General features: G+C 42.1%; 1 protein-coding gene across 8 annotated transcripts in view; it reads left to right on the plus strand.

Moving 5' to 3' along the window:
- Window positions 1-26822, plus strand: part of LOC115084931 (putative RNA-binding protein Luc7-like 2) — a 291251-nt gene extending 264429 nt beyond the window's left edge. For all 8 annotated transcript variants that reach the window (XM_029590358.1, XM_029590361.1, XM_029590359.1 and 5 more), the window contains 2 exons: window positions 12791-12973; window positions 25797-26822. In XM_029590358.1, the coding sequence (XP_029446218.1) occupies window positions 12791-12973; window positions 25797-25974 (361 nt within the window). In that variant the 3' untranslated portion in view covers window positions 25975-26822. The remainder of the gene's footprint in view (window positions 1-12790; window positions 12974-25796) is intronic.
- The last annotated feature ends 550 nt before the right edge of the window (window positions 26823-27372 follow it).

A 27372-nucleotide genomic window follows, 5' to 3' on the forward strand; every position in this document is an offset into this window, starting at 1 on the left:
TGACGCTTCAGTGGTCCACTGATCATCTTAACCTGTTGTAGTATGGTAGTCATAATAGCGGAGAAGACGCCTCTTGTTTTTTCCTAAGGCATTAGGGGAGAAGGGCCTCTGATAACTGCATGGTGACTCATCAGCCTTAGATGGTGTGATACTCACATGACAATGGTAGGCAGGCTAACATCCCATCTCCAGTGATATTCTCTCTGAGAGATTAAGGAGCAGCATGCACTCCAGGTTTTGATGGAGTTCTATCCTCTGGTCTTCTGGTTGCTCAGAAGGTCTTCATTAATTTGGCGGTAGTGGCAGCACATTTAGGCCACTGGGGATTGTGTATCTATCTTCTCATACCTAGCCAAATGGCAGGTGATAGAATCCAAAGAAGTTTCTCAGTCTTCTACTTTAAACTTTAGTTCAGGGCATGCATAGATTCGGTGAAAGAATGTACATTTCTCCTATCAGTAATACTTAATTTTGAGTCACATGATGGCTGCAAGGCATGTAATCCCCTTATGCCCCTAAACCTGAGAGTTCTCCATTGGAGCCTTTATCACTGGATTCAGCTATGTCAACCCTTTTTACACCTTAAGTTGGTTCCTCAGTGATGAAGATGTCTGTTCATTGGTAGCTAAACCTGTTGGTCCAGGGAAATGCGTCCCTCTTTAGATTTTTAGCTTGTGCAGCGTCACTAGTTCCTTCCACTTGGAGACCATAATCTAATATGGAAAGTTTCCTGATAAATCTCTTGTAGCTGCTAGCCATTCCGCTATGAGTATTCTATCTCATGCAAGGAATGAGATTGTGATCTAACTTGAGAATCAAGGGATAATCTATGAAAGCAAGTAAAAAGGCACAGTGTCCATGTCCATGACCCTCTGCTGAGGATCTCAGCAGATTAGATATGGGCTCCTAGTTGTGGGACCTCCTTCAGATCACAGACTGTCCCAGGGTGTCTCAACACATTAGCATTCTCCTCCACAGGATTTTCCAACCTATTAGATGGTATGGTCTTAGAAGCTGTCATCCTCAGAATTGTTTGCGTTGAAAAGCAACAAGAAAATTGAATGGTTTCTTCCATCATACTGAGCCAATACAGGTCTGCTCCAATCATTTCTCTGGTAAAGTGGGAGGCAGGACTATGTGCATTTTCACAACTGCAGTCAGTGGCAAGAACAGTTCAGAAAGTATTTTAGGATTGCACTAAGGAATACTACTATTGCTTCATTCTTGATTATCAGAATTTATGGAGAATGGTGGGATGGGCTCCACTACAACCTCGCTGGCGACTTCCTCACTTCGGGCTGTGTTGGGATAGGCTCTATCATGAACCCGCAAGGCTTGGGGGAGGGGGAAACCTGTGCATGCCCACATGCAGTTTAAAGAGAACAGCAGTACTAGTAGGCGGCAGCACTTACTGTTCCCGGGGCAGAGGGGAATGCCATATCTTCCCAAGTCGATAGTACACAGCACCCCCCGTTTTAAAGTTGGTGGAGCCTGTGCACTATGGACGCTTTGCCCATGTTGAAGACTACCTTTATAATAGGGACTGTGGACCTGCTTGTTTTCATTGAAACAAGTTTCTTACCTGTAGCAGGTGTTCTGTGAAAACAGTAGTTATTCCTTTTCGGAGGTGTTCTCCATTTGCCCTCATCCATGCTGCCCTCGTCCAGGCTAATACATGGAGCTGAGGAGAGTTGCAGGGCCAAGGCAGTGCAAGAACTACCACATATGAACGGTGGAAGTGGGTCCACACAATTTTGTTGCGTGGTCACGTCACACACTTGCCTGACTGGTGAACTGTTGTCTTCAGAGAACATCTGTTTCTGGCAAGCAACTTTTATAGACATATTTAGCAATCACTTTAAACAAAAAAACAAAACAAAATGCTCTATAAACACTGAATTACCTGTTTGAGTGAGCATTTTGTAAGAACCATTAGCATGATATTGGGATGGGTTTGAAATTATTGTAAACCGCTTGGGGTTTGATTTTAAAAAGCATTTAAACACTGAAAATTGTATTTTACACATAAATGCACTTTACCCTTTGTACGTGAGCTTTTGAAAATTGCTACAATATATGCCATTGAATTATCCATAGGACATTCACGGGCAAGTGCACTTTATGCACATAAATGGCTTTTTAAAATTGCTACGATAATGTTACATTTGCATGTATAACTTCTTAGCCTAGTGGTTTGAGTAGACCAGTGTTCAAATCCCACTTTCGCTCCTTGTGACCTTGAGCAAGTCACTTTACCCTCCATTGCCTCAGGTACACACTTTATTGTAAGCCCTCTGGGAATAGGGGAATACCTACGATACCTAAATGTAATCCGCTTTGAAGTGCTGAAAAAAGTGCGAAAAGTTGAATATAAAAATCTAAATAAATAAATAATTGGATTAAGCAGTATATTAAGTCTCATAAATAAAGCATCCCTTCTTTTGTGATTGTATACATGCATATGAATTATTATAAAACATTCATGTGCACTAGATCCCAATTAATTTCAAAAAAACTTTTTATGAGATTGAGATTTCTAACACACTTCCTAGCATGTAGCAAGATGAACTCAGGATCAATGGGTTATATGCTCCCCTGCTAGCAGATGGAGATGGAGTCAGATTTCAAAGCTGACGTCCCCTTAAGATACTCCTTTGCAGTGACCTCAGCCCTTCAGTTTCTCTCCATGTCCTAGCAAATGTGGACATACTTTCCCTATTAAGATAGTCGTACTCTTTAGAAGAAGAAATTTTGCCTTTAAATTGGCAAAAGATTGAGCCCCACTCTCCTGCGGTGATACCTAAAGGTGTTTCCCCCAGTTGAGAATTCCTGAGGCGATTTCTGAGATCCCTCAGAGGTGTGCCTTGGTCTGGCATGGACTTTGCTGCTGAGGCAGCTGAAAGACAGTGGGTGCAGGAACCCGAGCACAGCGGTGACAGCCAAAACCCTCTCCTCCCGCTGCTGGAGACAGTCTCAGTACTCAGCCAGTAGGCGCTGAGCCCAGGTAAATAGAGAGAGAAGCGGATTCCTTCTGATTCAGAGATGTTCGAGGAGCTTTGGTAACACATGCTCCAGTCTCCTTGCTCGATGTGCTGTACTGGCGATGTTCCCAATCCCGTTGGGGTAAGAGGAAGTGGGCTTCCAAGCGGGTTGAGCGGCCTCCCAATGGGCTAGGCCCCGCTTCAGGATCTGTGGGCACACCATGTGGTAGGTCGCAGAGGCGCCATCTTGCGCGTAGTTTTGTGCGTCTCTGTTGCCCACGAAAGAGCATCGGTACGTGCGGTGCATGCTGGCTCTGCGCGCGTAACATCGCACATACTTGCACTCCGTTACATGCATCCATATGCGCACTCCTTCAATGCAGAATTTAGATAACGGGCACACGAGGCACCTTACTGCAAACTGCAAAGGCGCTCAAAATCTGCGCACACAATATTTCAAGGGCTAGCCGGCTGAGCACGCAGTTACCGTTCCTTATGGCTCCAGCAGCAAAGAAATATAAGCGCCATTCTTTGTGCTTCCCTACCATATTAGGGCTACACAGTCTGACCTTGATTCTTATCTCTGTCAACACCGTGAGGAGGCCCAGGGAGAGTTGGCCTCCCAGAACTTTGCTAAGCCCGGTTCCTCCCATTCAGAGGTAGCACCCCGGATCTGAGTAATCCTGGAGATGGGTTTGCCATGGGAGAAGGAAATTCAGCAGCACCTACCCCGGTACCTCTTGGGCTAGGCATGGACCCGGCAGCCTTCTCTTGGATGGAATTTTTTCAAGGCCTTCACGCCTTTTTTTACAGGTGCAGTCTGTTTCACCGGCCTCTATCTGGGCCGATCCCCAGATGGTAAGGCCTCCTTTTCCCTGCCCTATCAGTAGGCCTTGAGACATGCCTCATCTCACCAAGGGTATCCCTGGCAGGGACCCAGATACCACGGAAGAAGAAGGGGATCCAGATTCCTTGGAAGATGTGGAAATCCCACCAGGTTTGGAGCCATATCGGACCATGTTATGGTTTTTTCAATAGATATGAATTGCCGGCCCTGGTTTCCCAGACCCTGAAGACTCTGAGTTCCTGGTGCAGACCCTATGACGGAACTAAAGAATCCCATCCTGGTGTCTCTACGGAAAGCTTCTTGCTAATTTCCAGTGATGGAAGCCATCCAGGAGTTGATTGACCTGGAATGGGATGCCAGTTTTAAAGGTGGTCAAGCATTGGAAGCTCTATTATACCCACTGGATCCGGTAGCAAGAAAACGCCTGTGTTTTCTCGCTACCAGTGTCTGCCCTGGTCTGCGCCGTTTTGAAGCAAACTATCCCAGTGAAGGGAGGAGCGGCCTTAAAGGATGCGCATGATAGGCAGATGGAGTCCATCCTTAAACAAGCCTTTGACGCGACAGCAATGACACTACAGATTGCTTCCTGTTGTGCCTTGGTGGCTCGCTCGTGCCTGCTTCTCGAGAGAGAGAGGCAGATAACTCAGGAGTGTATTCCAGAGAGGCTAGGGAGCCCGCCACTGCCTTTTTAGCTGACTCAAGCTCAGACCTAGTCCTTACCTCTGCTAGAGGATGGCCTCAGTGGTAGCGGCCAGAAGACAGCTATGGCTGCTAAATTGGTCAGTGGACGCGACCTCTAAGGCAAACCTCACAAAGATGCCCCTTTAGGGGATCACTCCTATTCGGAAGCTAATTGGAAAAGCTGGCCAGTAAGTAGGGAGAATCTCCAGTGCCCCGGCTACCGGAAGATAATTGAAAGCAGTTACAGCGCCCCTCGCCTATGAGGGGTCGGTCCAGGGGCTCCCAACGCTTTCAGCCCTACAAGAACTTGACATTTCAGACTTCTCGGTCCTCGAGAAGGTCTGTTCTTTCGGAATTGACAACCCAAGAGAGGGGCTGGTTCGGGTTCAGGTTCGGCCCGAACTCCCCAATGACATTTTGCCGACCCATCCATGGAACGAGGAGATATGGGGTCGACTATCTCTCTTCTACCAGCGGTGGGTCGAGATCACGACGGACAAATGGGTACTGGATATCATACGAGAAGGATACGTGCTGGAGTTTTGCAGTACTCCTTGGGATATATTCATAATGTCTGTGCCACTCTCAGCACAAGAAGCAGGCAGTGGAATCTTCCTTGATAAGGCTTCTCAAATTAAGAGATATAATTCCAGTACCTACGCCCCAGGGAAATAGGGGGTGGTGTTCCATCTATTTCATCGTACCCAAGGACCTCAAGAGCATCAACCAACATCTATGAGTAATTCATTTCCATATGGAAACTCTACGCTCCATCTCAGTGGCCGAACAACCGGGAGAGTTCTTAACCTCCCTGGACCTTTCAGAGGCCTACCTTCATATTCCAATCCAGCAAGATCACTAGGGTTTCCTACGCTTTGTGATGCTGGGCCACCATTATAAGTCCTGGGTGATGCCCTTCGGCCTGGCCACCGCCCCCAGAACATTTTCCAAGATTATGATGGTCGTGGCAGCGGCACTGAGGAAGCAATCCTGGTGCACCCATACTTGGATGACTGATTGATCTGGGCAAATTCATTAGAAGAGAGTCTCCAGGTAACCAGCAAGGTGACGTCCCTGCTTCAGGAGCTTGGTTGGGTCATGAACATGGACAAAAGCAGTATCACGCCCTCCCAGTCCTTAGAATATCTGGGTGACCGGTTCGATACCAAGCAAGGCAAGGTCTTCCTCCCGCCCCTGCAGGTAAGGAAGTAAATGTTCCAAGTGCATCGGTTGACGAACGCGATACGCCCCGAGGTGTGAAGCTATCTTCAGATCCTCGGTTTGATGGTGTCAACCCTGAAGGTAGTACCGTGGGCAAGGGCACATATGCGTCCACTCCAATGCTCTCTGCTGTCATGTTGGAACCCATTGTCTCAAGATTATTTGTTTCACCTCCCCCTACCGATGGATGTATGATCTCTGCTCCAGTGGTGGCTACAGGAAGCTCACCTGGGAAAGGGTGTAAGCCTGTCCCCACCGAACTGGCTAGTTCTCACAACAGACGTGAGGGGTTGGGGAGCTCATTGTCAGGAACTGATAGCCCAGGAGCTTTGGACCAAGGAAGAGGTGCGCTGGAACATACACTGCCTGGAAGCCCAAGCAGTCAGATTGGATGTCTACAGTTCAGCCACATCCTCCAGGGTCAGGTGGTCCGCAAGATGTCTGACAATGCAACAGTGGTAGCCTATGTCAACCTCCAGGGAGGAACCAAGAGCCAGCAAGTGTCTCTGGAAATAGATCTCCTTATGGAATGGGCGGAATTGAATCTACAGATAATCTCGGCCTCCCACAACTCAGGAAAAGACTACGTCAGAGCAGACTTTCTAAGCAGAGAGAGTCTGGATCTAGGAGAATGGGTGTTGTCAACCAGAGCCTTTCAGCTGCTGGTAGATTGCTGGGGCCTCCCATCCATGAACTTGCTGGCCACATCTCACAAATGCGAAGGTTTCCCGATTCTTCAGTCGCAGAAGAGATTAGTGATCCCTGCGGATCGACACACTTCTTCAGACCTGGCCAGAAGAGGACTTACTATATGCCTTCCCTCCGTGGCCCCTGCTGGGCAGGGTCATTTGCATGATCGAGCACCACAGGGGATTAGTCCTTCTAGTGGCTCTGGATTGGCCCAGGCATCCATGGTATGCAGACATGCGGAGGCTTCTGGTGGATACACGCCTGTGCCTCCCACCGCATAGGGACCTGCTCTAGCAAGGTCTGGTCCTTCACAAGGATCCGATTCTATTTTTGTCTTACAGTTGGGCCCTTGAGAGGGCTCAGCTCATGAAGTGTGGATATTTGGTGGCATTAATTACCTCCGTGCACGGAGGTTTTTGACGTCCTTAGCGTACGTGCAGGTCTTGAGAGTAGTTGAGGCCTGGTGCAAGAAACACAGTTTTGCCCCTCGGATGGCCAAAATCCCTCTGGTTCTGGAATTTTTATAGGATAGCTTGAAAAAAAGGGTTGTCCCTTAACTCCTTGAAGATCCAGCTAGCGGCTGTCTCCTGTTTCAGAGGCGAGGTGAATGGAACCCACCTGTTTGTTCGTCCGGACATGGCCTGTTTTCTAAAAGGGGTAAAGTACCTCTAGCCACCCTTACGGTGGCCGGTTCCCTTGTGGAATCTTAGTCTAGTATTGGAGTTTTTGGCAGGGCCCTCCCTTTGGCCTATGCGCAGTCCTTACGCCTGTTAACCCTGAAAACTGTGTTCATGGTGGCGATATGCTCGGCTTCTCACATCTTTGAACTACAGGCATTGTGTCAGGAACCATTCTTCCAGATGACCCCAGGAGCGTTACAACTTCATACATTCCATCCTCCTTGCCCAAGGTAGTATCGGAGTTTCATGTGAATCAGTCCATTTCGTTGCTGTCCCTAGATAGGCACAAGGACACTGAAGACCAGGGCCGCCTCCGCCATTTAAACGTCAGTTGGCTTTTGGTGCAGTATCTGGAACTTTCAGAACCAGTGTACTCCGCTTGTTTGTTCTTCACAGTGGAAGGAGAGAGGGCGAACCAGCTTTGCGTGCTACCATAGTTCGCTGGATCAAGGAGGTGGTCACGGGAGCTTATGTAGAGGCAGGAAAACTATTACCCTTTCAGGTTAAAGCTCATTCCACTAGGTCTCAGGCAGTATCCTGGGCGGACACTAAACTGCTCTCTCCCATTGACAATTGCTGAGTGGTGACCTGGTCCTCCTTGCACACCACCTCCAGGTTCTATCACCTGGATGTTCAGGCCTGAGAGGATGCAGCCTTTGCAAGGATGGTGCTAACCAGACCATGGACAGCCTCCTGCCCCGATCGGGAGTAGCTTTTGTACATCCCATTGGTCCTGAGTCCATCTGGCTACACACTAGGAAATGGAGAAATTACTTACTTGATAATTTTGTTTTCCTTAATGTAGACAGATGGATTCAGCATCCTACCCACTGCTGCCCAAGAATGGTGCCAAGGAATCGTCCATGAAGTGAATATCGATTCCAAGAGGTTACAGGTAAACCGTCGCCCAATCCCTAAATCAGGGCATCTATAATCTTGCTGGGATTCAGCATTTGGTTGAGTACAGTTACAGTTATCCATTTTTAATCATTTTAATCAAGTTGTAATCAAGCTCTAATCAAGTTTTTCAATAGTATGTCCACAATGGCTTTTGATGAGAATACTGAAGGACTGAGTTCACTGCAGGGGTGTATCTAAGATGACATCAGCTTTGAAACCCGACTCAGTCTCCATCTGCTAGCAGGGGAGCATATAACCCATTGGTCCTGAGTCCATCTGTCTACACTATGGCAAATGAAATTTATCAGGTAAGTAATTTCTCCAATTCAAATGAAGCACATCTCCTTACATAATTTTTCCCATTGGTGATTAAAATTAAGACCCAGATTCATCATTTTGCTATAAATTTCACATGAATAGCACCTTGCAAAAAAAAAAAAAGGGGGGGGGGGGGGGGGCATGGTTAGGGAAACTTTTTAGATACCGCAAAATGCGCTATTTTACCCCAACACACATTAAATTCATCACACCTGTGATATTTTCACATCACAAGCTGAGAAGTGCCCAGGCAAGCTTTTCCATGTTTTGTGCTGCTCCTGGCTAGAGGGAGAGAGAGGCTCTCGTATAAGTAATCTATTTATACCACTGAAGGAGGGTCAACTAGTAACTCGAGGTGAGGTTTTGGTGGTGGTCTAAGGTTTGGTGGGCCGTTTTATATGCACAGTCACGTACGAACAGCACGGTACACATCAGTAAAGATTTGATGTGATTTGGAGTGAGGAAAGTTACATAAAAATGAGATTTGCACATTGTACTCTCAACCTAGTTTGATGCACTCTCCACCTAGCTGCTATCAAACTAGGTTGAGAATAGGTTGTACAAATCTCATCTTTGTGTACCTTTCCTCACTCCAAATCACATTAAATCTTCACTGATGTCTACTGTGCTGTTTGTACATCTGACTGTGCATGTAAAACTGTCCCCCAAACCCTAGATGACCACCTAAACCTCACCTCGAGTTATTACTTAAGAACATAAGAACATGCCATACTGGGTCAGACCAAGGGTCCATCAAGCCCAGCATCCTGTTTCCAACAGTGGCCAATCCAGGCCATAAGAACCTGGCAAGTACCCAAAAACTAAGTCTATTCCATGTAACCATTGCTAATGGCAGTGGCTATTCTCTAAGTGAACTTAATAGCAGGTAATGGACTTCTCCTCCAGGAACTTATCCAATCCTTTTTTAAACACAGCTATACTAACTGCACGAACCACATTCTCTGGCAACAAATTCCAGAGTTTAATTGTGCGTTGAGTAAAAAAGAACTTTCTCCGATTAGTTTTAAATGTGCCCCATGCTAACTTCATGGAGTGCCCCCTAGTCTTTCTACTATCCGAAAGAGTAAATAACCGATTCACATCTACCCGTTCTAGACCTCTCATGATTTTAAACACCTCTATCATATCCCCCCTCAGTCGTCTCTTCTCCAAGCTGAAAAGTCCTAACCTCTTTAGTCTTTCCTCATAGGGGAGTTGTTCCATTCCCCTTATCATTTTGGTAGCCCTTCTCTGTACCTTCTCCATCGCAATTATATCTTTATGAGATGCGGCGACCAGAATTGTACACAGTATTCAAGGTGCGGTCTCACCATGGAGCGATACAGAGGCATTATGACATTTTCCGTTTTATTCATCATTCCTTTTCTAATAATTCCCAACATTCTGTTTGCTTTTTTGACTGCCGCAGCACACTGCACCGACGATTTCAATGTGTTATCCACTATGACACCTAGATCTCTTTCTTGGGTTGTAGCACCTAATATGGAACCCAACATGGTGTAATTATAGCATGGGTTATTTTTCCCTATATGCATCACCTTGCACTTATCCACATTAAATTTCATCTGCCATTTGGATGCCCAATTTTCCAGTCTCACAAGGTCTTCCTGCAATTTATCACAATCTGCTTGTGATTTAACTACTCTGAACAATTTTGTCTCATCTGCAAATTTGATTATCTCACTCGTCGTATTTCTTTCCAGATCATTTATAAATATATTGAACAGTAAGGGTCCCAATACAGATCCCTGAGGCACTCCACTGTCCACTCCCTTCCACTGAGAAAATTGCCCATTTAATCCTACTCTCTGTTTCCTGTCTTTTAGCCAGTTTGCAATCCACGAAAGGACATCGCCGCCTATCCCATGACTTTTTCTTTTCCTAGAAGCCTCTCATGAGGAACTTTGTCAAACGCCTTCTGAAAATCCAAGTATACTATATCTACCGGTTCACCTTTATCCACATGTTTATTAACTCCTTCAAAAAAGTGAAGCAGATTTGTGAGGCAAGACTTGCCCTGGGTAAAGCCATGCTGACTTTGTTCCATTAAACCATGTCTTTCTATATGTTCTGTGATTTTGATGTTTAGAACACTTTCCACTATTTTTCCTGGCACTGAAGTCAGGCTAACCGGTCTGTAGTTTCCCGGATCGCCCCTGGAGCCCTTTTTAAATATTGGGGTTACATTTGCTATCCTCCAGTCTTCAGGTACAATGGATGATTTTAATGATAAGTTACAAATTTTTACTACTTCACCCTCTTGCAGTGATAGAAATAGAGCCTCTGGGGAGGCACACATATTAGTCATCTCTCTCTCTTCTCCCCCCCCCCCCCCCATCCCCCCCATTTTGGGCAAAATAACAGGAAAAAAAGAAGTAGTTATGTGGGGCATGATAACGTGTTATGCTATTCAAAGCAACGTTAAACACACCTCATTTTCATAAACTCCTCCCTACTGACTAAATTTTTTGAATATGCATACACATCTTGTGATGCATTTTTTATCACATTAGGGCCCGCGATAAGTCCTTAACATGATTTGATGAATGACCCTATAAGATAGGTACATGGCTCCCAGACACATTCTGTGTATCCTAGATTCTACAGATGAGAAAACAAAGGCGCTTCAATTCTCAGGAACGCAAAAAATATTACTGTACGTTCTCCAGGCTATAGCCAATTATGAATAGACCGCTCAATATAAGTAGGTATACATCATTTCCAATAAAATAGAGCCCTCCTAAATATTGTACCATATTAAAAAAAATAATAATAAAGTTTCATGTATTTTTTTTTTATTTTTATTTATCACTTTTACAAATTATAAACAAAGAATCCTTTGCTTTCAATCAAGAGGAATTACAAAAAAGAAAATTATTTTTACATTATTAATTGCAGTTACATCACTACTTTATGTGCAGATTTACTTATCCTCATTTATTCTAGGAAATATTGGAAGAGAGGAAAAGAAAAGGAGGAGTATTAAAGAAAATCAGTTTAAACAAAACTCCCATGACAATTATCCATATCTATATGTTAATTCGCGATCCAGAACTTCTAGGTTACTGGGGTTACTTTTCTGGCATCCAAGAATCCCCTTAATTGCTCTGGATTATAAAATACATAGGTATTCCCAGAGTACTTTACTACGCACCTAACAGGGTAACGCAAAAGGAAACTTGCCCCTAAAGTTACTACTTCAGGGCGCATTATTAAAAAGGATTTCCTGCGTAGCTGTGTAACGCTGGAAAGATCAGGAAATATACAGATTAATCCACCCAAATATGTATTATTAATAGCCTTAAAATAATATTTCATAATAAGGGCTCTATCAAATTCTGAAAACAGAGAGACAAAGAGGACAGATCTCTCAGTAATCTCAAGTCCAGAGCTTTCCAAGTATTCAGATAGATTATCGAAATTTCCCATTTCCCCTACTGGGGATATCTGTATCTGGCTCTGTCTTTGCTTTAAATACAAGATCTTTTTAACAGCTGACATTTGTTCATCCAGAATCTGCAGGATTTCTTTCAAATATCTTTTAAACGTTAGTAGTGGTATCTCCCCCACTACTTTAGGGAAATTCAAAACCCTAAGGTGTAATTGTCTCAGATAGTTCTCAACAGATTCCAGCCGTCGCATTAATATAGCCTGATCTCTCACACATATGGCGTTAACATCAGACACTTGTTTTAAATCCACTTTAACCTGCTGTAATTCTTGTACTTGTTCTTCTCCCTTCAGCTGTAACTGATTTTCAACAGAGTCCATTTTATGGGAGATTTCCTCCGTTTTCAGGGTTTGTTCATTGAATGCCTTAGTTAACCCCACAATCAAGTCCCAAAGGGACTCCATTGTAATTACCGCCAGTCTTTTTATCTCTATGGGGTTTCTTGTTAGGTTACCCGTTATCTCCCTTCCTCCCATTGGTAATGCTGGTCCCTGCGGCGTCTCCTCTCTCCTCTCCTCTCTCCATGCCGCAGCCTCCAGGGGAATCGAGGCGTCAGGGGACCTCTCCCAACTCGCATCGCCTCCCGGCTGTCCACCCATTAGAGTCGCACCTGTGACGCTTCTCACCGGCGATTCCACTAGCCCGGCTGCGTTCGATGAGATAGCATTCGGCGGTTCTCGCGGTTCCGGAGGGGTCAAGGATATTTCCCCAAGCGGAGAAGGGACTCCTCCTCCCGATCCGCTAGCGGGGCTCGTTACCCCTATTTGTGATATGGGGGATGCATATTGCAAAATTACACGCTGACCTGCAGAAAGTGAGGGCTCGGGTGGATAAACCCTCACCTTCCCCTTTCTTTTGTGAGGCATTGGAAACACGAAGAAATCAAAAAAGGTAAAGCGAAATGCAGGAGCGTTTGAATATGTGTCCGGTCAGGGAGCCATCTCCCCCCTCTTTATGTATTGTTAATGTATTATTTGACTCCTGAATCTGACTTTTACAGGTCTAGGTCCCGGGAGCGCCGCAGACATCGGTCTCGCTCCTCATCACGAGAGCGAAAAAGAACTCCTCGCTCTAAATCCCGTGAGAAGCGCCACAGACACAGATCCCGCTCTAACAGCCGTAGCAGGAGTCGCAGCCACCAGAGGAGTCGGGACAGGAGTCGAGAGCGTAGCTCAAAGTCGAAGTAAGTTCCAGGAGCTATAGAGCAGTGCTCCTTAAACAACTGCTCTGGAATCAGAACACTGTGACACAATAGCTGATGTGATTAGTTAGTGATGACTGAAGTCTCAAAGCCTATGACAGAAAAATGCAGTTTCCTAGCGTGTAGCAGATGGACTCAGGACCAATGGATATAGTGTACTCCTGTTAGCAGTTGGAGACGGATCAGATTTCAATCTGACGTCAGCCCCTAGTACATATACCCCTGCAGGAAGTGCAGTGCTTCAGTATTTTCCGTCTCCATAGCAGTTAGGGACTATCTGCACGCTCTCAGAGCATTAGATCAAAATTAAAGAACAAAACCCGAAATTTAAAGAAGAAACCTACCTGAAGACGAGCCCCGCACTCCTGCGGTGATACCCTCGAGTTTTCATATTGGTTTATGGCAATGAAAGCACTGTGATGTTGTGAGGTTGAACCAAAACAACCTGAAATATCATAAGTCATTTTAAGAATACCAAGAATACTGAAAAATAGAATTCATGCAAAACAGATCAATACAGGAGATTTTTTTTTCTGTGTGGCAAATGGCCTGCTTCCAAAAAATTGGCAATGAACATTAAATTTTATCCAATAAGAACATGCCATACTGGGTCAGCCAAGGGTCCATCAAGCCCAGCATCTGTTTCCAACAGTGGCCAATCCAGGCCATAAGAACCTGGCAAGTACCCAAAAACTAAGTCTATTCCTTGTTACTGTTGCTAGTAATAGCAGTGGCTATTTTCTAAGTCAACTTAATTAATAGCAGGTAATGGACTTCTCCTCCAAGAACTTATCCAATCCTTTTTTAAACACAGCTACACTAACTGCACTAACCACATCCTCTGGCAACAAATTCCAGAGTTTAATTGTGTGTTGAGTGAAGAACTTTCTCCGATTAGTTTTAAATGTGCCACATGCTAACTTCATGGAGTGCCCCCTAGTCTTTCTGTTATCTGAAAGACTAACCGATTCACATCTACCCATTCTAGACATCTCATGATTTTAAACACCTCTATCATATCCCCCCACCCCCAGCCGTCTCTTCTCCAAGCTGAAAAGTCCTAACCTCTTTAGTCTTTCCTCATAGGGGAGCTGTTCCATTCCTCTTATCATTTTGGTCGCCCTTCTCTGTACCTTCTCCATCGCAATTATATCTTTTTTGAGATGCGGTGACCAGTACACAGTATTCAAGGTGCGGTCTGACCATGGAGCGATACAGAGGCATTATGACATTTTTCCGTTTTATTCACCATTCCCTTCCTAATAATTCCCAACATTCTGTTTGCTTTTTTGATTGCTGCAGCACACTGAACCGACGATTTCAATGTGTTATCCACTATGACGCCTAGATCTTTCTTGGGTGGTAGCACCTAATATGGAACCTAATATTGTATAACTATAGCATGGGTTATTTTTCCCTATATGCATCACCTTGCACTTATCCACATTAAATTTCATCTGCCATTTCGATGCCCAATTTTCCAGTCCTCACAAGGTCTTCTTGCAATTTATCACAATCTGCTTGTGATGTAACTACTCTGAACAATTATGTATCATCTGCAAATTTGATTACCTCACTCGTATTTCTTTCCAGATCATTTATAAATATATTGAATAGTAAGGGTCCCAATACAGATCCCTGAGGCACTCCACTGCCCACTCCCTTCCACTGAGAAAATTGTCCAGTTTGTACTGTCTGTAAATAGTTACGCTGTGTTTCAGGCTTGGCATACTAAGTCATGATAGATATTGTGACATGAAAAGTAATAATACAGCTGTGCATTTTGCTGCTTGAATTATGAAACAGCATTTGAATTTTGTTTTTGACATCATTCTATTCTAATTTGACAAGTATTTTTACAAATTGGATTAAACATAACCATGCACATGTAACAATTTCTATATCTTTTTTAGTAGTCAGTTATAATTTTCCAAAAGTTACCAGATATGTCTTAATATTTTATATATATATATATATATATATATATATATATATATATATATATACTCCTTCCAGACAGAAAAAATCAATAAAAGAATGTATATCCTATATTAATGGTTATTTGGCTGTTTAATGAATATTTCAGGTATGTTTTCCATGTTAATCTAAATCTTGATAATTTCTCATTTCTAACTGAGGTAAGGTTTTTTTTTGGGGGGGGGGGGGGGGGGGGTTTCCTCTAAAAGACCAAGCTTCTTTAACCATTCTTTTATTCATTTTGTAACCTTTTTCCAATTCACTGAAGTTACACAGCACGTTGCAGCCAATAAATACTTAACATAGTAATGACAAAAGATAAAAGCCAAATGGTTCATCCAGTCTACCCAGCAAGTGGCTTATGATCAATTTGTTCTCCAAAAGATTGCCATCATTCATCTAATGAACCATATAACACGTTAGCATCCGACTTTAATAATACTTTTGTTGTTTTATGGATCTTTTTCTGTTGCATTTCCAGAATAGTCACTCCCACCATACTAACCTAAGTTCAGTCTTACTGCCTGAGAAAAGTTTGTTTAGTTGGTGAGGCATTGAAGAACTTTATAGATATTTTTTAGTATTAATACTAATATTGATGATTTAGCTGGCACCTCATGAATAGTTTTCTATTGTTATGCATTCAGTATTTCATTTCACTTCTCAATCGACAAGCAGGGCTGAATTAGCCAATACACATAGGGTGACATCATCCAGCAATGCCAAACAGACCCTTCTCTTTTAGCTCATAGAGCTTTAGCTCTACTAAGCATGTGCTAGAGTCCCCATGCGAGCACTGCATCATAACCCCCTCAGTATTTTGTCATCCAAGCTAAAACATGGATGTATATTATCTGTTTTTTCTTGATTTCATTTCTTAACTCCTGGAATTTTCTAAATGTTTTCACCACTTTGTATCACCTTACTGCCTTGGCAGCCCCCAGACAGTGCTATATATATATATATATAAAGATAAAAATATCTAGCTCTAAGAAGGCTGCCCTCATTGTCTTTAAGGATTGTGTGTGTAGCATAAAGATGTCTGTCACCAATGGCCATGACATCTGTTGTTGATTTGGGCCTGACCAAGATGAACCAAACTGTGACTGGATGTCACCCCAGACCCAGAGATCCAGAGCCTGGAAGATGGAGGAGTTGGTGCAGGTCAGTAAAGAGCTGCAGCTTATCTTCCTCCAAGAGCAGAGCCTCTTCTAGCACCCTAGATGCTGAGTGGAACAGGAGCTCCTCAAGTAGAGCTCACCTCACTACAGAGTAGGCTTTATGCCCTTCCACCTCATTGGGGTCATGTAAATCACAAAAACACTGCACTTAGGCATCTGCAAGCCCCTCACAGCCACCACAGGGTTTAGTGTCAACAAAAAGAAGCTCCATAGATCGGAGCCATTGGCTCAATCAGTGCTGATGGCACTGTATGCACAGAATCTTAGTGGTGGTGATGCAGCAATCACCAGTACATCAAGCCCCAGAGCTTCAGCATCATCAATGCATTCCCCCCCCCCCCCCCCCCCCCCAACACCTTTGGGGCTGGAAGCCCTCAACGCTCCAAGACTCGGAACATGAAGTATCACTGTTGATGCACTGGTCCTTTGTGCTACCAACGCAGCTGTTCCTTAAATAAGCATAGCATTCACTGATTTTATTGACATTCCTGGAGGATTAGAGTTGCGGAAGGAGATATGCTCCATTTACCTCTCCATATCTCCAAGATGATTTCATCCTAGAGGCTTCTAGAACAAGATCTTCATCTGGAAACACCACATCTTATTTGTTCAGTGGTGCCCTTGATCACCATGCTCCCTCCGAGACAGCTGCTACAGAATTTAGAGGTCCTTCAAGAGGAACCTATTCTGGTTTCAGATGTTCCTCTCCCATTATCTGGCCAGCGGACACAACAACCCTTAGACCAAGTGGCAGAGTTGGTGAAGACTTTCTTTTCCTCCCTGGAAGCTAAAGACAAGGAGGGCACTCTTCATCCTCTCCTGTCCAAAGTTTCAGGTTTGCTTTCCACAACGAGGAGTTAGTTTTTCCCCCATGCCTAGGCATGTCCCTTTGTATTCTTCACAAACAGATTCTAGTCCTCTCCACTCTCTCGCAGCAGAGACCAGCCAGTTGAAGGAAGTTCTCCAGGAATATGTCACTCCGAGACTGAAGATCTCACCCCAGTTGCCTGTGTCTTGATTGGGATCCTGTGTTAAGTGTCCTGTCTCACCTCAGGTCAGAGGAAGAATCAACAGGGATTCTTTCAGACCCTCTACTCTCTATCTGAGCTAATTTAAGATTGGTTGTTTAATTTTCAAAGCCTTCCTCCCATATTTATCTAATCTTATACCAGACCAACCTACACACACCTTACATTCCTCACAACAAGAATTACTGGCTCTTTTTTTACCGAAGATAATCAGACTTGAACACACTTGAGAGAGATATTGTTATTTTCTGGCTTTTATTTATTTATTTAAAGATTTTTTATATACCGAGGCACGTTAGCAACATCACCTCGGTTCACAGTGTAACATAACATAGCAACAAGCTTTACAATAATTTAAACATAGTTTCTGGAATTCTTTTCCTTTGGTCTAATTAAAGATTATCTCAAATTCAGGAATCTTCTCAAAATCTTTCTTTTTATACAGGTCTTTACTTTCCAGCTTAATTCTCCTGTTGGATCATAAATGTAATGAAGATTTTATTTATTTATTTATTTATTTGGAGAATTTTATAGACCGACAGCCGTTTGCACATCATATTGGTTTACATATAACTTATAACTGATTGGCAATGCCATTACATAGAACAGGAACAAAGTGTACAATAATTAACCATAACAAGATAACCTGGATAACTGAGAAACTATTTACAGGATTCAATGGTATTTAGACCATGATTTGGTTAGAAACGTAGTCCTTAGAATGAATGAGTATCTGGTAAGGCAAAAGAGTGTTACAGGATTTGCGAGTGAACAAAATCTTAAGAGTAGTGTAACAGATATAGTTTTAGCGGGGGGGGGGGGGGAGAGGGAGGGATGAGAAGCCTAAATAATTGTTGACACAAGGGGAGGTGGTAGAATATTGTAATAAGTAATTCAGATTGGTGGTACTAACTGCAGCTCTGTGGGCTGTCAGGCGGGTGGAAATCGCATGAAGTTGTAGGCCTGTAGGAACAGCCAGGTTTTTAGCTTTTTTTTAAATTTAGGAGTGGAAGACTCTGTGCGTAAATCTGGGGGCATGGAGTTCCATAGGGTGGGGCCGGCCAGTGAAAACGCTCTATTCATTGTAGTAGTTAGTTTAGTGGATTTGATAGAGGGGGTACGGAGAGTTCCTTGGAGGGCAGGACGAGTTGGTCTGGTGGAGGTACGAGGAAGTAGAGGGGGGTTTATCCAGTCAGTGTTTTCATTGTTGATGCTTTTATGTATAAGGGAAAGAACTTTGAAAAGGATGCGAGATTGTATTGGCAACCAGTGGAGTTTGATGAGGGTAGGGGTAATGTGGTCACGTTTTCTGGCATTAGTAAGGATGCGTGCTGAGGCATTCTGCAAGAGTTGTAATGGTCTGGTGTGTGTGGCAGGTAGGCCAAGGAGGAGTGAGTTACAGTAGTCTATTTTGGAAAATATAATAGACTGTAGTACTGTATGAAAATCGGTGAAGTATAGGAGAGGTCTGAGTTTCTTGATGGTTTGTAGTTTGAAGTAGCAGTCACTTAGGATAGATTTAATGAAGGGTTTGAGAGAGAGCTGGTTGTCAATACGGATACCAAGGCTACGGGTGTGGGAGGGGAATGACGTGGAGGAGTACCCAAGGGGGATGGCGGGAGAGGGATGTTTGTTGGAAATGATAAGGAGTTCAGTTTTTTGTGGATTAAGAGCAAGGTGCATGTCAGTGAGCAGCTGGTTGATAGCAGTCAGGCATGATTCCCAGTTTTGAAGAGCAGTTTGGAGGGAGTCAGTGAAGGGGAAAAGAATTTGAACGTCGTCTGCGTAGATAAAGTGTTTTACGCCAAGCTTGGCGAGGAGGGTGGTAAGGGGGAGCATGTAAATGTTAAATAGAGTGGAGGATAAGGAGGAGCCTTGGGGAACACCTCGGTCAAGGCTTATTGGGTCAGATTCATTAATGCCGGTGGAAACTGTGTAGTGATGATCTTGTAAGTATGACTTGATCCAGGAGAGGGCGGTGCCGGAGACTCCGATGTTACTGAGAATGTTGATTAATGTGAAATGGTTAACAGTATCAAATGCAGCGGAAATGTCTAACATGGCGAGAAGAAATGAATTTCCAGAGTCAAATCCTCTGATAATGGTGTCGGTCAGGGATAGGAGCAATTTTTCAGTGCTAAGCTTTTTACCGAAGCCGTGTTGTGTTCTAGGTAATCAGAGAGTCGAGAGTTGACTAGTTTTTCCAAGATTTTAGATAGGAATGGGAGGTTAGAGATAGGTCTGAAATTGGCTAAGACAGCAGGGTCAGGGCTAGGTTTTTTAAGGATGGGTTTCACCATAGCCTTTTGAATTTTAATAACCATATATGCTCGGATATAAGTCGATCTCATGCATGTCAAGGGTATTTTTGGGCCCCAAAATCAAGATTTATCTGTCACATGTGGATAAGTTGAGGGTAGGAGCCGTCCATTGTTGAATGGTAAGGACAAAGGGCCGCTGGTGCCATTTTGATTAGAGGCAGCCAACGGCCCGGAAACAGAAGATCACTCCCAGCCCCCCCCCCCCCCAGGACCACCAGGGACTTTGGGTGAGTCTTGTGGGGGGTCAGGAGGGGGGGGGGGCTTTATATTTAATGAAGTTTAAAGGGTTGGGGCGGGTTTTGTGTGGGGTTTTTTTAACAAAATTTTGACAAAAAAAAACTGCCCAACTATACTATGTGTGTATAAGTCGAGCCAGCTTTTTGGGCTTATTTTCTGGCATAAATTTCTCAACTTATACATGAGTATATATGGTAAATTAACTGTTACTAGGTTTTAATTGAATGATTTATGTATTCCATTTTGTTTTTTCTTTATTTTATATTTGTTTTACATGGTTTTTATTTTTCATTTTATGTTTGTTCAGTACTTGTAAACATGTTTTTATATGTACATCGCTTTGATTTACACATGTAAGAAATGTGATTAATCAAAACTAATAGTCCCCTCTGGAGCACTGCTCAAGGACCTCTTTTATTCCAGATTTCTGGTTAAGTTGGGTAAGGCCCCCTCTGAGTTAAAATTTGTAAAGAAAAAGACCCCTGCTTTCTCCAGATCCCAGACACTCCAGCAGAACCTGCAGTGATTCCAATACACTTGATCCCACAGGAATTAAACAAGAATGTAGGAAAATCTAATCTCCTATGTTCCAGTAGCCAGAAGACTAGACCTAAAATGGTGGAGGTCCATATTCAGAGGCATTTAGCCAGTTAACTCATTAGTGGAGACACTTAACTCGCTTACTTTGGTCATGTGAAATTTTACAATGACTTAGAGTGCCCACCTCTCGAACCGATTTAATACATAGATCTGAATGCACAGTTTTATCCAGCAGAGAGCCCATTTTTGGGAGTGGTAATACCACATTTCAAATATGTTTTTAATTTCCTTCAAAAGCGTATTGTCTAATTTTAATTCATTTAAAAGTTTAAACTTTTCCTCTTTATTAGTTTTTACTGTATTTTTTACTTAATATTTTTTGCATAATTATCACTTGTGTATTATTTGTGTGTATATTTTTATTAACCATTTAACATCTGTTTTGCTTACAATATAAACCGAACATTTTTGGTAATACATTGGTAAACCGTACAACTTGCAGCTTGAATCAAAGCAGGAGAAATATAGGACATGCTCCGTATTGTCTTTGTTGTAGTATTAAAAGGATTACATTATACATCCAATATACAGTATTCGATCAATATGATATGTTCTCCTTTCTCATAGCATTTTTGTACTTACTTTTCGCCGTACTTCCTGACTTTCACCTACTTTTGCTGTAGTGAACTCCGTGCGCGCATGTTATAAAATCGGGTAATGTACCCCCCGCGTGTAATTTTAAAAATCTGCCCCATGGTACACAGACCAACTAAAAACAATTAAATGTAAACTTCGAAACCTAGAGCGCAGATGGAGATGAAATCCACTCCCAGAACAAAAACAAGAATACTACGTTAACTTACAAAAATACAAAAAGGAAATAAAAGCCCAAAAATCTTTTTACACAATGAAAATAAAAAATACAAATGGGAACCCAAGAGTATTATTCTCAATTGTGAAAGACCTCACAACAATACAAGACTCAACATCTCTCACTATGTCAGACGACTTATGTAACAACATAGCTCTATATTTTGAAAAAAACAACAAACATATCTGCTGAATTCGATGTACTACCCATCGCACCCCCAACTTTTCCTCAACCTGCCTGCTCACTCGCAGAATTCACAAACATTAGTGACAACACCGTTATTAACATTCTCTCAAAATCAAAACCCTCAAAAAATCCTTTCAATCCTTGCTCTGGATACCTACTCAGACATCAAAGAACATATTGCTCCATCAATTACCAAAATAGTGAATGTCTCTCTCTCACAAGGATCTTTTCCAGACTCCCTCAAAGAAACGTCAATTCTACCCATTCCTAAAAAGAAAAATCATGACTCCTCAGACCTAACAAACTACCGACCAATTACTACACTACCCTCCGTAGCCAAAATAATAGAATCTGTCATGCTACGTCAAGTTTCTGACTATATGGATGATAATAACTTACTACATAATAACCAACATGGTTTTAGAAAATCTCACAGTACAGAATCCCTGCTCATCTCATCATTTGATTCCATCATCAGAGGATTTGACTCCAACACCAACTATATTCTAGTACTAATTGATATATCCGCTGTATTTGATACTTTAAACCACAACATATTACTATCCAACCTATCTCAGATAGGCATTTCCGGAATAGTGTTAAAATGGTTCTCCACATTTATTTCAAATCGTCCGCAACAAATCACAGTCAGAAAATCAAAATCAGACTGGTACACCACCAAAACGGGTGTACCACAAGGATCATCACTATCTGCACTCTTATTCAATATCTTCTACCTTTGTGCCACCTCCTAGCTGGTCTCAACTTAAATTTTAAAAGTTACGCAGATGATATTCAGTTTGATACCATTCTCTGACTCATGGTCCAATACCTTTTCTTTATTACATATTTACTTAAAGGCAAAACTAAACAGGCTAAAACTAAACACAGCAAAAACAGAACTAATATACTTATCAACAGTTTCAGATTCAGACTATTAACCCCCACACACATTTGCATTTGAAAATCAGCACGTACCCATAAAACACCACGCAAAAAATCTAGGCATGCTCATAGACTCAAACTATCTATGACTAATAACATATCAAACAGTCAAAAAATCTTTCTTCAAACTATATATGCTCAAAAAACTTAAACCTCTACTACTACCAGCTGATTTCCGCTCAATCACACAAGCCTTAATATTGACAAAACTTGATTACTGTAACTCCTTATACCTAGGTTTACCATTGTCAACAATACACCCCCCTACAACTTGTTCAAAACGCTACAGCAAGAACTCTCTTCAACTTACCAAGATCAGAACATGTAACACCCATATTGCAACAATTTCACTGGCTTCCGATTACTCACCGTATCGCTTACAACATTTTGTCCATTATCCATAATTTTCTCTACAACACAAACTCTGTTTGGCTTTGTTCACTACTATGTATATATAAACCACCCAGACAACTCCACTCAATGGACAAATGTATTTTTAAAAATTCCTTTAGTCAGATCAGTAAGCCTAGCACTAACTCAAAAACGAGCTTTTTCAGTGGCGGGTCCAACTCTGTGGAACGCTCTCCCTGAACATATAAGATTGACAGCAAATTCCAAAAACTTCAAGAAAAAACTGAAAACCTACCTGTTTAACAGAGCGTTTAACATTCAATAACTTTAGTAAGACTAATTATACATATTTACTGCACTTGAAGTACCCAAACTGTATTTGAATGTTTTTGATATTATGAATATATTACTGTAAACCGCCTAGATGGGCAGATACCTGCCTTATTCGTGCGGTATATAAAAAAAAAAAATTTAAATAAAATTTATAAATGATCTGGAAAGGTATATGACAAGTGAGGTGGTTACATTTGCGGATGACACAAAATTATGCAGACTAGTTAAACCTCAAGTGGATTGTGATGAATTGCAAGAGTACCTTGCGAGACTGGAAGATTGAGCTTCCCAATGGCAGGTGAAATTTTAATATGGACAAGTACAAAGTGATGCATATAGGGAAAAATAACCCTTGCTGTAGTTAAACAATGTTAGGTTCTATCTTAGGAATTACCACCCAGGAAAGAGATCTAGGCATCATAGTGGATAATACATTGAAATTGTCGGCTCAGTGTGCTGTGGTGATCAAAAAAGCAAACAATGTTAGGAATTATTAGGAAGGGAATGGCAAATCAGGATGGATGTCATAATGCCTCTGTATTGCTTCATGGTGAGACTGTATCTTGAATACTGTGTGCAGTTCTGGTCAACGCATTTCAAAAAAGATATAGTTGCACTGGAGAAAATACAGAGAAGGTGACCAAAATAAGGGGCATGGAACAGCTGCCTTATGAGGAAAGGCTAAAGAAGTTAGGGCTGTTCAGTTTGGAGAAGAGACGACTGAGGAGGGATATGATAGAAGCCTCAAAATCATGAAAGGACTTGAACAAGTTAATGTAAATCGGTTATTTACTCTCTTAGATAATAGAAGGATCAGGGGGCACTCCATGAAGTTAGCAAGTAACTCATTTAAAACCGAAGAAAATTCTTTTTCACTCAGTGCATAGTTAAGCTCTGGAATTCATTGCCAGAGGATGTGGTTACAGCATTTAGTATAACTGGGTTTAAAAAAAGGTTTGGATAAGTTCCTAGAGGAAAAATCTATAAACTGCTGTTAATTAATAAGCAATAGTAGCTTGTGATTTATTTAATGTTTGACTACTTGCCAGATATTTGTGACTTGGTTTAGCCACTCATTATTGGAAACAGACTGGGCTTGATGGATCCTTGGTCTGACCCAGTATGGCATATCTTATGTTCTTATGTTATGTTCTTATGGTCCCCAGAGCAGATCTGCAAAGCTGTGGCATTGCGTTTTCGCCACACATTCACATATTACTGTTTGGACAGGGATGGCCAATGTGATGATAGGTTTGGCCAGGCTGTCCTATACAACTTGTTAGAAGTGTAGAAACCAACTATGCTCTTTTCTAGGGGCCGTTGTTTTTGTTCTAGGCTGCCCCTCAGATAAAATTGTTAAAAGAATTGTTGCCAACAAAAATATTTTGTTGTCCATTGGCATTTGTTTCCCCATATTTTCGTTCAGGTAGACTTGTAGCTAGGAATTCCCCTCTTGTGAGGATTGCCAACTTGTTTATGCTCAGAGAAAGCAGAGTTGCTTACCTGTAACAGATGTTCTCAGAGAACAGGATGTCAATCCTCACAAACTCGCCCACCTCACCTTGGAGTTGGCTTCAGTTGTATATGCTACGATACAAGACTGAAGGATCCTTTGTATGGACGCATGAAATGTTAACATGCTAGGTATGTTCAGTGAGGCCCAGTCAAATTTCTAGATACTTTGACATAACAGTTCTTTGCCAGATTCCATCAGATGTTGTAACCCATTTGTGAGGACTGACATCCTGTTATCCTTGGAGAACACCTGCTACAGATAAACAACTCTGCTTTTTTGATCCATCCAAAGCTGAGTATATGTGCATAATAATCAGACTCCAGTGGACTGAATGAGATTCGTAACTCCTCAGAGCTTATTACTTATTCTTGTAGCAATGTCCTATCCATGTCATCCCCCTAACTTCCCATTGACTGAGGAAGAAAATTGCCATGTTAGATTGAACTTAGCATTAAATCTATTCCATATCTGTACAGTATGAGCAATGAATGGGTTAACTGTTATACCTAGGGCATCTGTTTTTTTGGTTCAAACTGATAAACACCCTGCAACATTCCCACCCATAGCACGAAAATTTGGACTATCAGTTTAAACTAGGAAAAAAGCACTGTAATCGAATCTCAGGGCACCATCTCTACCTTCCCAGTGGGACCTAAAAAGTGCAGACCACCTTCTCCCCTCACATTGTTGCCCACATCACCTAAAAAGTGCAACATTCTCTTACAGGGACCAAACAGCTTGGACTAGGGCCATTCTTCCCACCAATCTGCCCCCTACCACTCTACAAGTGATAAAGCTTACTGGGAGCAGCTCCTATATTGAAAATGTAATAGTTGCGACGGTGAGAGAGGAAGGTGATACAAAATAGCTTTGTCATTTTCCTAGGTTCTCCTTGGACTAAAATTGGACTTGACATAAGAAAAAATTGTAAGAAATATAGCCATCTGATCCAGTTCTGTTTGTAAGATAAATGGTGGAAATCAATGATTATGCAAGCACAGTAATACATAGGAAAACATGTGTATATTCATGCCTGAGGGTCTTTTTTTCTTTGGGCTTTTTGATACCCATGAATACTGCTAAGTGTGCTCACAGACCCAGTTCCTGAATTGAAAGCATAAAGAGCAGCAGCCTATTTCTTCACCTCCGAAAGAAGATTTAGAGGATTAATGCTGATGAAAATAAATAAAACAATGACACATTTCTGAGAGCTTTTTTATAAAGGAAAAAAACAAAATCCTTGCAGTAAGGGATTAAATTTAATACAAAAACAGGTTTTCTAATATGTGTATGCACATTTCTGTTAACTTATTTTGCAGGTCATCCAAAGAAAGATCATCAAGAGACAAGGATAGGACATCTCGAGATAAAGAAAGGAATTCGAGAGACAGGTCAAGAGACCGTGACCGTAGGGAAAGGAAGCGTTCATATGAGAGTGCAAATGGAAAATCAGAAGACAGGAGGAGCTCAGAGGAACGTGAAGCAGGAGAGATATGACTGATAAGAGGGCATGTTAGTGTCCTGTAGCTTTCTATGAAGATGTGTACAATGGTTTAGTTTACAGCTGTTCAAAGGAACAATATAAAAAGATGAGCAGGGCTGGCAGACACTAGTCTAGTTTAGATGTAAATAAAAATTGGGCAGATCAAAGTCCCCCATCATTTTGTGAGGCTTTCATGTTTTCTACTAAAAGGAAGTTTGCTGTCAAGGAAACCTTCACTTAAATAAAAGGAACAAGTTTTCTGCAGCACACTCTATAAAAGTAAATGTTCTCTTATCCCCAGAAATTGCATGGTGCTGCCTTAGCCCTTTGCTTTTTTCATACCTTTTTTTAAATTCAATATTATGAGCTACAAATTGAAAAACAGGATTGGAAATTTTAGGTTTGAGGGAGGAGAAACATGGGGGAAACCTTATTATCCACTGTAAAAAGTACGTAGGGGACATGACAACTAGTTGCAATTGGGAACTTGTAGAACCAGCAAAATGCCTGAAAATCGGATTATTTTGGGAAGGGGGAGAGGGATTGTGGCGGGTTTATTTTTTTGTTTTGTTTTTTAAACAGATGTCTCCATTAGTGTTGGCAGTTGAACAGCTGTTGCTTTACATCTTTTTTTTTTTTGTTTTAAGTTGAAATTTGAAAAATCAAATGCCAGTCTTGTATTCAGTACCATATGATTGGTAATATGTCAAGTATATTGTTGGTGTTTTAAGGGGGGGTAGTGTTTTTGTTTTTCATAAGAACTTTTCTGCTTTTCTTCTTGTGGAGTCTAAAAACTGCACATCTTTAATTGTAAAAAAAATAAAATAAACTGCATTGTCAATAAATTAACTTGGAAATTTGAGGCGTCTTACTAGAGTTCTTGAATTCTTCTTTGTGTTTCTTGCTTTACTTTGGCTTCTTATCAGTTCTCTCTCTTTTTTACCAAGAATCCCACATCGCCACCTTCTTGACCTAAAAATGTAATTGCTAAAGAAAATGACTTTTGAAGAGTCCTTTGTGCTTTTCATCTTAATTTTCCATTTTAGCTTGCTGCATCAGTCCAGAATAGTCCTTGCAGATGGGTTATTTCCCCCTGCCAGCAGATGGAGGCAGATCACACACTTTTCTCGTGACGACATCGCAACTGCTTAGAGGTGGTGCAACTGAGAAAGATCTAGTATTCTTTGTCTTTAGGAGATGATAGGACTCCCTGATGGTACAGCAAGATTTGGATTGGCAGTGATGCATCCATGGGGCTAGGCCACTGGTTCATCCAGCAGTGCATGCCTACTTAGAACATTCCCAGTCCTGAGGGGGAGGGGGGAATATTTCCTTTAAAAAAAAAAAAAAAAAAAGTATCTTTCTTTTTATTCTTTAGCCTGTGCTGTGAAAGAGAATCCTGTTGTCCCTTC

This window comes from Rhinatrema bivittatum, chromosome 2, assembly GCF_901001135.1.
Source record: "Rhinatrema bivittatum chromosome 2, aRhiBiv1.1, whole genome shotgun sequence".
In the NCBI taxonomy this organism is placed as follows: domain Eukaryota; kingdom Metazoa; phylum Chordata; class Amphibia; order Gymnophiona; family Rhinatrematidae; genus Rhinatrema; species Rhinatrema bivittatum.